This window comes from Penaeus vannamei, chromosome 16, assembly GCF_042767895.1.
Source record: "Penaeus vannamei isolate JL-2024 chromosome 16, ASM4276789v1, whole genome shotgun sequence".
In the NCBI taxonomy this organism is placed as follows: Eukaryota; Metazoa; Arthropoda; class Malacostraca; order Decapoda; family Penaeidae; genus Penaeus; species Penaeus vannamei.
In genome coordinates this window covers 42183694-42196291 of record NC_091564.1, presented here as the reverse complement: position 1 = coordinate 42196291, position 12598 = coordinate 42183694, and the positions used below count along the sequence as shown (strand labels likewise).

The window sequence follows — 12598 nt, the reverse complement described above, 5'->3', positions numbered from 1 at the left end:
TGGAAATGAGGACCAACCTTCGGCACCCACGCACCACCGCCGGCAGGAGATCTCGAGCGGTTGCGCAGGCGTAGGATGTCACGCCGACCGAAGGGCAAGGCTTGAGGACGGCCCGCGGTGTAAGGTAGCAGATTGTGGCTACCCGCCGAGGCTCCTCCGGCCTCGCCTCGGATACCATCGGGCTGTGACTCCTAGGTAAACAGTGTCGATGGACGTCGTTCGGGGGGCATTTGTTAGCGGGAGGCGGAGGGCGCCACACCCTGTGGCTGACCGCGGTGCGAGGGCGGCGGCCGGCGAGGGCAGTTCGGGCTGGATCAGGGCTAGGGGAAGGGCACAGGAATGGGAAGGCGAAGGGAGGGAAGGGCTGGACTTTGGGTAGAATCAAGAGATGAAGTTGTAGACCCGTTTCGCCGCGTGAAAATGGAACAACGAGGTGACCGAGACTACATAACATGAATAATTTGCTGAACACGTATGAAGGGGCGGTAGGGACTGGTTGAGGGAGAACCTACAAGGAGGACATTCCACTCCTTGCTCTCAACCCATGTATGGACCTCCATTACACAAATGGGTGGCGTTGGCTCCAGGACAAGGGGAGTCCTGGTAGCCAGACCTTGAATCCCCGTGTGCTGGCGCGGGAGGAGGAAGAAGAGGCCATTGTTTAGTTAGGATGAAGAAAGATGTCATTTAGCTAATGGGAAGGTGGGGGGGGGGTGAGGATATACCAGCGTGAGAAGGACTGACGATTTTTGTTTTCTTTGGCATGGGAGTAGAACGTCATTTCCATGAATAGGCTTACCAATATATGAACTCGTGGATATCCTGTCGAATGGTTTGGTTCTTATGGCGGCAGGATGACGCGGAGGCGGGCAGAGGAAGAGGAAGATGGGGGAGGAAGGAGAGGGAGGACGAGCGGAGAGGAAAGGGGAAAGGAAGGAAGGAAGGGTGGAAAGGGAGAAGGGGAGAGGGTGTGGCAGAAGGGCGACAGGTTCTCCCACGCGCGTCTATGTAAACACCTGCTGGTGATTTCAATGCTAAAGTAGGAGTCATCTTGTACGTGCGTTTTTATTATTACTTTAAACCTTGTGTTGTGTAACAAGTCCAACACCAGGTGCGCAGAATTATTTTGGCCTCCTCCCTATTTTTTGCGATTCCTGAGCCTGATATCAGTGTGATTGCGATCCTGACTACATCCATCGCAGATTAGCTTAAGAATTACTACATGCCATGACACCGATAGCAACTAATAGGAACTTAATTAGTAATAAAAACCCTTTTCATTCGGGTTGCGCCCTCGCCTACAACAAAAGAAATGAAACGTGACGAGTGGTCGAATGGTCGTGTAAGGCTGGCCAAAGGCAAAGCGTCCGGTGTCATATTGCGGCGTCCACCCGTATGCGCAGCGTCTCAGTTACCATGGCGACCGAAGGATGTGCGGATGCGGGCCCCGATCCCGCGCGTGGTGCTCGGGTTACGCAAAACATTTAATAGCGACAAGACCACAGGGAGTGTGAAGCCAGAATAGCCAAATAGCTCTAACCGCGCCGCAATTATCGGGTATTTGTGTTGGGGGACCATGCATCTCCTTTCGCAGTGAGGACCCTCTCATCGTCTTTTTCCTTCCAATTCATCATTTCTTCTTTTACTCTTGCTTTATCTAACTATCTTGTTTCTTCCCCCCCTTTGATTATTTTATTTTTTCTTCTTCCCAAAGAGTATTTACCATTTTATAATAGAATAGAATGTGTATTTAGATCTATGATAAAAAATTATATAATTACTGCAGAGAGCACCCCATGATGATGATAATATGATAATGATAATGATAATAGCAATAATAGCAATAATAATGATACAAGAAAATGTATCCTACCATTTTAAGGGAGGTTAAATGATGTCTCTGCTTTAGATATTTTTCGTGTGATGTAGTCAATTGTTTTAGATATCCCGTTAGTAAAAAAAATAGTTCTGGTAAAGTAAGTAAAACTCCTTGAAGCATATCAAAGAAAAGTTAAGTGTGGCTGATGTCTTTACTAGGTAAATGAAAACAGACTATTTTTTTCATATCTCAAGCTTCCCTGTTGTCTTTCACATCCCTTTCTAATTTCCTTTATAATTCTCTTCCCCAGCCCATAACTTTGTTAATATCCTCCTATCTTGAGATTCTTTTTTTCTTAAGGAACTGAATAAGTTCGCTAGTTATGTTATGGTTGATGCAACATAAAGCAGGATATGACCCTAAGATTTCTTACTGATATGCATTTTATAAATGATGTTAGAGCTCATTCAACTTTATTTAACTGTACTTTTTTTTTTCTTTTCTTTTTTCAGGCATTTTCTCCAACTCAGAAGTATGTAGTCTCCGTAGGATCCCAGCATGACATGATTGTCAATGTGTGGGATTGGCGAGGAGGAGTAAAAGTCGCTTCCAACAAGTTTTCCAGCAAGGTCAAGGCTATCAGCTTCGCAGAGAATGGCTCTTATTTTGTTACTGTAGGAAACCGCCATGTGAAGTTTTGGTACCTTGAAGTGGCGCGAGGCTCCAAGGTGAGTCGTCTGAAAGTGGTAAGGATGTTCTTTAGTGAGGACAGAAATGTTTCGTGTGGATTGGTGGAATAATTCAGTTGATGGAGATACATAGTTAATTCTGATCTTGGTTAATTCTTTGGTTTTCCATGCAATTTTCATTACATCATGAAGTACATCGTGATATTCTGCAAAATGGGGGCACTTCTCTTAGATAGCAAACACTCAAATTTATAGTAGCACATTTATATAAATTTTGTGCAAAGCGTGGGGCGGGGGAATAGTATTCCTATGTGAGATGAGGGTTTACTATAAGAGAGTAATATGAAGAACTGTTGCTGATATGAGGAATAATTAAGAGCGCTTTATTTACCAAGTCAGTTTTTATGTGATAAATGAAATTTTAGAAAGTAAGGTCATTTGTATAAAATTTAAATATAATAGCCAGATGTAGATGAATACAACATTCTCATCTTTGCCTCTTTTTCACAGTTTAAGGAGCCCGTACCCCTGACTGGTCGGTCTGCCATTCTTGGAGAACAGAGGAACAACTATTTCTGTGATGTCGCATGTGGACGTGGTGATATGGGAGACTCTACTTTTGCCATCACCAAGTCTGGCTTGTTGTGTGAATTCAATAACCGAAGGCTGCTAGACAAGTGGGTGGAGCTGAGAGTAAGTATGAGTGCAGTTTTCTGTTGTAAATTGTTCTTTACTATTTCTTAGGACTTAAATTTTGTTGTTCTGGTTAATTGCTTTATTATCATTAGGTTTCTTAGATTGTCAGTCTTATTTGACTTGATTGATATTGAAAAGAGAACATTTTTTTTTCCCTGTTCAGACATCCAGTGCAAACTGTGTGGTGGCCGGGGAGGAATATATCTTTGTAGGCTGTGCTGAAGGTATTATCCGATGCTTCAGTCCTTATAATCTCCAATTCATCACCACCCTGCCTCGCACGCACTACCTTGGTGTAGATGTATCAAAAGGTTTAACTATCAGGTACGTAAAGTGGACTACATATTGTTTTGTGTGTATTTTATATTTAGTTTAATTAATTTTTTTTCTAGTGTCTGTGATAAAGGCCTAACTGATTGTGAATTATTTTTAGATATAACTTTAATCACTTTATTAAAAAGTATAGAATTTTTATGATGTGATAAGATCTGTTTGCTTGGAATGTATGTGTTTTCTTAAAATTTTAGCATTGAAAAGTTTATCACTTTCATTTAGAGAAAATGAAAAACATAAGGAAAGATATTTGAAGTGAGGACATTAGTAATTGTATGTTTTTGGTGCCCCCTGAGGGTTTATTATGCCTTCGAGTTAGCCACTTAAGTAATATAAGATGTAATTAGGGTAATTTATTATGCTTTTGTATTAGGAGGACCTTCTTTCTTCATTGTTTTTCTTTTTCCCTTTTTCCCACTTGTGCTGCTTATGCTTGTGTATCTTTTCCATAGTTAGGACTTCAGGAAAAATCTCTGGTGTGCTCACGTGTATATCTGGGAATTTTTTTTAGGTCATTTGTTAGTCATTGATTATGTAAAGTATCTATAGTCATGTGAAGGTGCATGATATTTAGTAACAGGATTTTTTTTCTCCATTTTGTGAGTGCAAAATGCATATTGCTTGAAGTCGCTTCTAAGTGTACATTTCAGATCTCGTGCTATGGATGTTGAAAGACTATTATATAAGAATTGTCTAAGGAATGAAGCAAAATCTATTATGAATGCAGATAAACTTTTTTATGCTTTGTGATGTGCTCCAGATAGATTCAGTTTTCATGCTAGTTCTAACTACTTTTTACCATTGTGTTAGTAATTAGTAATGTAACACCTAATTGGTATGTAACATCTTCATTTTGTATCCTTCTTCACTACCTGCAGCAAAGTATGCATTCCTTATTATTTTGAGATTCGAATGCAGTTTGCTTTTATATCACTGTCACCCCAGATGCTACCAAAATTATGAAATAAGGAAGCAAAAGCACCAGAACTCACTATCGGAACCAACCCTTTTTATCCAGTACTTGCATCGTTTGGTTTCTTTGTAGCATTCACCAAGTAGGACATTTGGAAGTATGGCCATCCAGGACGTTGCTGTGCTGTTGCATTTAAGTGTCTCGATGTTGACACCATATCTTAAAAGATAGCACAGGAATTATTTGATGGCAGTTATAATGGTTGAGAACCTCCTAATGCATTAATGTACTGCTGATGACGCCTGTGCTGGTGTATTAATGGTTAAAAGGGTAGACAGTCTTGTAAAGGAAGGGCACCATAGACTCACCAAACAAGTGTGCGATCTTTGTGTGATATTTCACATCTACTGTTAAGACACCCATACACTCTGAATAGGAAGGAAATTGCATGCTTTGTTCACGTCTTGAATGTGAGACCTTTTCAAGAGAAGTATTGATCCTTGCCTTCTTTAATTAATTTTCCTTTATACCTTCTTCATCGTACTCTCCTTCTTCTTGTTCTTCTTATTCTTTTGTTTTTGTGATTTTTAGTTTTTTTAGAATATTTTAGATATTTTCACAGTTAATATTCCCCCCGAGTGATCCATTTCACACTTGATTAAGAAACGCATGCTCTTCTTATGCAGTCACATGGCCGCTCACCCAAACAATGCCAAGTACCCTGACACCATAGCTGTATCCTTTGATGAAAACAACCACAAAGTGACGGCTGTTTATAATGACCATTCCATGTATGTGTGGGATGTCAAGGATATAAAGAGGGTACGTATATTTTTCACTACCTTGCCATAAAGATAGTCTGCGTTAAATAGCAGAGCAAAAGTTTGCAAAAGTATATTGAAGTTTGGCTTCAGTACTTAAATCATTATGATATTTTGTTAAGTAGATAGAGATTGTAGAGAGATCCCTTTCATAATTTTGTGACAGTAATTTGTAACATTTTCTTAACTTTTTTGTAAAAGTAATTATCAATATATTGGAAAATGAAAATGTTAAATGTTGACAAGTTTTATTTCATTAATTGATTATGAGAAATATTCCTTAAGAAATTGAAATTAAGTAAAGTATTGGAGATCCAACATTTTGTTTTGATTTAGTTTCAGTATTAAACTGTGTTTATTTGCTTTTTTTGTTTAGAGTGATGTGTCTCACAATTAATTTGGTGTTGCACCTGCACAGTGAAAACACAGGAACATAATTTTATATTACACTGAAGTGTGTAATTCTAGTTTACTAGATGCAAGCAACCATGAGTAAGTAATAGAACTTTGAAATTTGTACATAATATGTTTTATCCATAACAGGTTGGAAAGTCCCACTCCTACCTGTACCATTCTGCCTGCATATGGGGTGTGGAAACCTACCCCACAGAGGGAGAGGGCGGAAAAGGGGTGATGCCTCCTGGGTCCTTCATCACCTGCTCTTCCGACGACACAATCCGAGTCTGGAATATTGACTCTGCCATGCCCTCAAATACTCTATATAAGAGGAATATTTACAGCACTGTAAGTAGGGTTATCCTTCTCCTGAACTGATTAGAAATTGGAGCGTGTTCTGATTTTTTTTTCCTTTCTTTTTTTTTTTTTTTACTATATTTCTAGAACCTTTGATCTTTTTGTTGTGCTGCCTTACTAAAAGTTACATTGTGGAGTAAGATGTTTAAAATATCTTTTGCTGCCAGACTCAGTTAATACAAGAGTATGAATTAGAAGAGGTACCTCAATGACATACTGTATAGAAATGTTTAATATGTTAAAAGTAATCCCTTGATATGTATTAACCTTTGAAATATTTTGCTAATAGTTATGAAATTCATATTTGGTAGTCATTATACCATTATCAGAAGTAAAATACTTATAGCAAATATGGTAGTTGCTGTAGAAATGATGCATCAAAACCATTAATGATCTAGAAGCATAAGAAAGAGTTAGATTCTGTTTAAGGAGGAGTAAATTAATTTGCAGTCCAAACCAATTTGTAGATTAAAAGAAATTCTTCACATAAAGCAGACAAATGAGGAAACAAAGGTTAGAAGTTGTTATGAATTCTCTTGAATTGCTTGCACCGCTTTTGCCCATTACAGGACACTGAAGTGGTAAGATACAAATTGCTTTCATCACTTAACTGCAGTACACATAAATGATTTTGTTTAACTCACTGACCATGGATTTATGTACTGTCCACTGATGGTTTTAGCTAAATTTTGTTGCACACTGATGGCTCCACAAGTGCTTAGCCACTAAAGAGTTCTTCTACTGATACTTTTATTGATATTATGACTGGTATTATGTTATCAAATACTATTAACAACAGAGATGATAAAATGAGGAAAATGAATCTTACACAAAATTAAGGAAAAGGATACTAATGATTGACTCTGTGATGAAAAAGCTCTTGTGGATCCATGTCTGTGTAAGCTCAATTAAAACCAAAATTAGAGTGGACATGGCATGTACATCATGCCATCTGAGGTCGTTGGGTTAAGTGCACTTCGGAAAAAATGATGCTATGGACTTGGATCTCATTTTAAAAGAATTGAACTTGACTTCATTGCACTGAAATGTACAAAGAACCGATAAGCTTTTGTTAATTTCAGAACTATGGACTAAATGCTATGTTTTGTAGAAATATTTAATGAAGAAGTATTATGACAAAGTTATAAACTTTTTCTGGAAAGGACCCCAATCGTGTATTTATTGATTAATGTTACTTTAGTTTATCTCTTTATGATGTTCCTTACTCACATTGGAAATAGTGTGGATATAAGAAAGCTGAATTATAGTGGAACATTTAAAACTTGCTGTTTTGGAGAGTTGCAATTATTGTTTTAAAACATTTAATGTAAAATGTTTTGAAAGACTAGGACTTTTATCACGTAGGTTTTTGCATTTTTTGATGTAACATGTGTTGGAATTTCTTGCCAAACCAGAGTTCCTCACTCTTTTTAGACAAAATTTTGAAGTAGGTCCAGAAACGTGTATTTTAGTACGTACAAGTAATTTGCTTGCATACCTTCAAAGCCTCATTCAATTGTGATTTTGCTGCTGTAAGCTTTAGGCCTGTTGCCAGATGCTTTTCTTTCTTTTCCCATAGGAACTGCTCAAAATCATATATGTGGACCCAGAGTTGGGTTTCATCAAAGACACAGATGTTAACCCTCAAGGTGGGGATAGGAATGACACCTCGTATGATTCCCGCAACGGCGTCAGGTGCATCAGAGTGAGCCCTGACGGCAAGCACTTGGCTTCTGGAGACCGGGCCGGAAACATCAGGTCAGGATTGGGAACGATTGGAGGAAAGGAGGAAGGAGGAAGGATTTTTTTTTTTTTTACCCCTCTCCCCCCAATTTTCACTTTGTTTTGATGATTTTTTTTTCTTCTTTTTATGTAAAAAGAAAACCTTTTTGAGTTTTTGGTAGTTGTAGATTTTTGAAATATGTTTTCTATCCATATAGATTTGTTTGTCTGTGCACGTGTGTATGTGTATGTGTGTACGTGTGCTTGTGAGTGTGTGTAAAAAGCAATATGCAGAAGAGTTAATGGTCCTGTCAATTTTTTCCTATTCAACATTAGTCTTGCCTTTAGATATGAAAGATTTCTCTGGATTCCCCTTTAGTGATTAGACTTCTGTGAACACTGCATGCCCTTTAATCAAGTCTTTGATTTCCATTTGAACTTTAAATTCTGCCAACAGAGTGCATGAATTGCAATTTCTGGATGAGCTTTGCAAAATTGAAGCTCATGATGCCGAGGTGTTGAGCCTTGAGTATTCCCGCCCAGACACTGGCCACAAGTTCCTTGCGTCGGCGTCACGAGACAGGTTGATCCACGTGTTTGCTGTCGATCAGGTAATATGATGATTTAGTTGTGCTTGTTATGTAGGCATGCTTTATTTAAACTAATATCTGCTGTACATAAAAAAGGTGTTGTTTATTCATCATCTTGTGCTCTGATTTATTCTTATAAAGATAGGATATATATGCATTACGGGTGTTAACCTATTGCTGCTGGGAAATGTGAGGTCTACTATAGTTTTGTTTTGTGAATTGGTTTTGCACATAAGCCTTGCCTTTCCTTAAGTAATTTTCCCTTTCCTTGACTTAATGGGAAAAATGTTATTGACATTATGATTATAACAATGCTGTTAACAAAGCTATTAGTAGTATGAATTCAAAAGATATTTCTGAAAATCAAGGAAAGTTTAAAACATGTTAGATCAGAAGTACTATCACAATTGATAAATGAAGATCATAGTGGATGTAATGTCTACCTTTATGTCTTCCCAGGCAGCATTAGGTCAATGCATGTTTTTTATTTAGGGCATAAAAAGAGTTTGTTTTCAGCTATTAGGTTCTGTTGATGGTATGGGGATTTCAACTATGCATAAGCAGTTAGCAAGATCAGTTATATTGCAAAGATATATGTAGCTTTAAGAAAGATTACTAAGCACTCATTTCAACTCCATTTAAATTTTCAGGATTACAGCTTTGTGCAGACCTTGGACGACCATTCCTCGGCTATTACATCAGTGCGTTTCTACCAAACCCAAGGAGCCTTGCAAATGGTGTCTTGCAGTGCTGACAGGTCGATCATCTTCCGAAGTGCAACACAGGTATGTTTTACACTTCTTGTGATGTGGGTCGTGCTAGCATTAAGTGTTTGCATTTCAAAACTATTTAGTTATTTATGGAGATAATTTTTAGATGGTAATGAAGAAATTATACCAATTAGAGAACAATATTGTAATGATAAGAGTTTGCTTTTGAATCACTGGAGGGGTCTGAGGCAGGAGTCAGGTTCAAGAAATTCAGGTTTCTGAACTACATTACCATTATTCAGGTCTGGGATGATAACATATCAAGTTGTTATTCATGTGTATTGTACATAGGATGGATTATTAGTTATTACAGTTGCATGCCATTCTTCATCCAGCCTTCCTTTAGTATTTAAGATGATGACGTTAACAATTAGGGGTCTTTCATGTTAGAATAGTATGTGTTCATCAGACTAAAGGGAAATATGTAATTAAAGGTGCATAAATAGGGCAACTCTCTGTATTATGAAGTTTATTTATGTAGGAAGTAAGGTGATATTTATGATTATTATTTTTATTTTTATTTCCTTTTCACTTTTGTTTATTCTTATTTTTTTTCTCCATCATACGCATTTTAAGTTTTATTTGTATCTCTTACACTTTGCCATCATGGTAATAGATCTATGCTTTAGGTTACTGAAAGTAAAGAAAGTGATATTTGGTATAGAATTGATAAATTCTATTCTTTCTTGTAGGGTTTTTGATATGGTAAAAATATTTTTGAAGTAGATTTCCCTAAAGATTAAAATTTAGATTTACAAATTTTGTTGTGGCAGTTGTGCTCTTTTTTAAGTACTATTTTTACCCTTTGATCAAACAAGACATGCACCAATAAATGCTTTGACCCTCATTCCATTTTAATGAATATTGACATGATTAGGAGAACTGTTATTTGCATGCGTAATTAGACCTTTTTTACACCTAATGTCTCAATGATTTTGTATTTTGAATTAAGATCTATGAAAGTTGACTGCCACTGTGTATAAATTCTCAGTGGTGATGCTCTATAGTTTTACCTAGAATTGGCCATTGTTATTAGAAGATGGACCACCCTGCTTTCCTTTTCAAAAATGCTAGTGGGAACGGGGATATTGAGAGTTTATTTAGTCTTGTTTATTGATACTTGTATGGCGGATAACCTTAATCAGTTAGTTCACATGATAAGTTTAGAGGCTTCATCTCCTATACTTGTTATTTTTTAAACTTACCTATATAAAAGGCTGATAGATGTTTAGAATAGCATTACGCACCCAGTATCTAATTTGTCGTTTTTCTCCTTCTGTCACTCAGGGATCACTAAACAGAAAGAGGGTAAATGTTTTCCATGTGTTTCAGTGCTTCACCCTTTTTGGATTTTGGTTTCTTGCATGCAGAATGTGGAGGTCAAGTGCAAGTGTTATTTGAAAGATTTGAATATTTATTGTACCCTTTCTTCTTGGCTCATGTGTGGAACTCTTTAGCCGTCTGCATAAAACATTCAGAATTATTGGTATCACTGCTAAAGTTATTGGTATCACTGCTAAATGCCGCTGATAAGAATAGGGAATATGATTGACGCAGTGAATACATTAAAGCACGCTGCTCTGTAGTCTGTTTTTGTCATTCCCTGTTGAGACGAGATGGTTTGCCTGGGATTAGCATTGCCTTGCAAATGGACGTTGAATGGCAGGGTCTGCTTGAACACCCATCCATATCTCTTCACCACATGAGCCTGCTTTTGTCTTGGCTTTTTAGAACATTTTGATGGTTTGGGTCTTCTGGCTAAGTTCTTAGATATTCAGTAGAAACTTGGTTAAGTTGACGAGCCTTCCCAGAAGAGTCGGGATAATGAATGATTTCTTTGACTTTCTCACGTTACAGACACCCCAGAATGAGGTTTGGTTTTCCCGTGGACACAACGTGGCTGGAAAGACAACACTTTATGATATGGAGGTCAGCATAGTCATTTGTATTTGTTGTATCTATATACTCTTGAAATATGTGTTTTCTTTCTTTGTTTTGTATGAAGTCTACAAGATTGAATATAGTCTGCTGTAGAAAGTCTACAAGATTGAATATAGTTTGCTGTAGAAAGTCTACAAGATTGAATATAGTTTGCTGTAGTTACTGTGGTTAAAGGCATTAAATTTTCAGAAAAGTGGTTCATATTAGTGATTTCATTGTATTTGCAGGTGGATCATGGTCAGCGGCATATACTAACAGCATGTCAGGACCGTAATATTCGTGTTTATAATGTTAACACTGGGAAGCATTCCAAGACTTTCAAGGGCACAATTGGCGACGATGGAACCTTGATTAAGGTATGATATTTGTTTTGAAAATCATCAAATACAAGAATGAATTTTGATTAAGTTTTAAAGGATGGTATATAGAGACTGGCACTGAGAATTTTTTATTCTGGTTTACAGGTGGTCTTAGATCAGAGTGGAATATATGCTGCTACCAGCTGTACAGACAAGAACATGTGTATATATGATTATTATTCTGGGGAATGTATGGCAACCATGTTTGGACACTCTGAGCTAGTTACGGGACTTCGCTTTACCAGTGACGGCAAGCACTTGATCACAGTTTCTGGTGATGGATGCATCTTTCTGTGGAGGTAAGTACCAAGCTTGTAAACCGCTTTAATCGATGTGATAGATTTTTTCCATATTTGCAGTTTCAGATAAAAACAATCACTGATATCAGTAAGAAAATAGGTTTATTGTTACGTAATAGAATGAATAGTTTAGATTTTGGTGTTTACTTCTATTTGGTAAGGTGATAAGATAAAGTTTATTCATAATTGTTTCGGATTTCATGTTTGTATCATCTAATGTTATGAAAAAATTGGATAAAAAAAAAAGATACACACACATGTAAGCCTTTGCAAATATATGTATACAAAATGAAGCTTGGTATTAGATATTGGTATACTTGGATGGGTGTGTGTAATGCAGATTTACTGACTGGAGAGCTATGAAAATATTCCATCTATAATGACCAGTGTAACTTTATTACCTTCCCAGAATGCCACATGACATGTCGCAGACCATAACTGCACGCATTGCACAACAAGCAGAAAGGGCCTCTAAAGAGAAGCGAAAAGTAAGGCAGCCTATTGATAATGAAGACTTCAGACCTGCATCGGACGATATATTTGATCAGAATGCCAATGAAGCAGAAGAGCCAGATTACAGGTCAGATTACTGTTTGATGTTATTTTTGTTAGTGATATTTTGGGAATACCTAAGGTATATTATGAATAATATCTAATGTTTTAGTTTGATTATTTATTTATTTGTTTTTATCAGATTTAGTATGGGGCAGCTTCCTTTGTGGGCTAAGAAGCAGATGACAGAACCACAAGGACCAGCTGGGGGTGCCGGCGACAGGGGCACAGTGGACATGCCGAAAGGACGCTGGGCACAAAGGCTTCATAATAATGCCATAACATTCAAAAGTCATTATGATACGGACTCTGTCATACCTTTCCCTGCTAGAGGTAATCTT

General features: G+C 37.5%; 1 protein-coding gene across 1 annotated transcript in view; it reads left to right on the top strand.

Moving 5' to 3' along the window:
• The window catches only part of Wdr62 (WD repeat domain 62), a 43304-nt gene that overhangs the window by 15318 nt on the left and 15388 nt on the right, over positions 1-12598 (top strand). Inside the window, exons 3-15 of the mRNA XM_070131493.1 lie at positions 2332-2547; positions 3019-3201; positions 3368-3528; positions 5137-5272; positions 5815-6015; positions 7604-7782; positions 8204-8357; positions 8987-9121; positions 10964-11035; positions 11275-11403; positions 11512-11705; positions 12115-12285; positions 12400-12590. Coding sequence (XP_069987594.1) covers positions 2332-2547; positions 3019-3201; positions 3368-3528; positions 5137-5272; positions 5815-6015; positions 7604-7782; positions 8204-8357; positions 8987-9121; positions 10964-11035; positions 11275-11403; positions 11512-11705; positions 12115-12285; positions 12400-12590 — 2122 coding nt within the window. The remainder of the gene's footprint in view (positions 1-2331; positions 2548-3018; positions 3202-3367; positions 3529-5136; positions 5273-5814; positions 6016-7603; positions 7783-8203; positions 8358-8986; positions 9122-10963; positions 11036-11274; positions 11404-11511; positions 11706-12114; positions 12286-12399; positions 12591-12598) is intronic.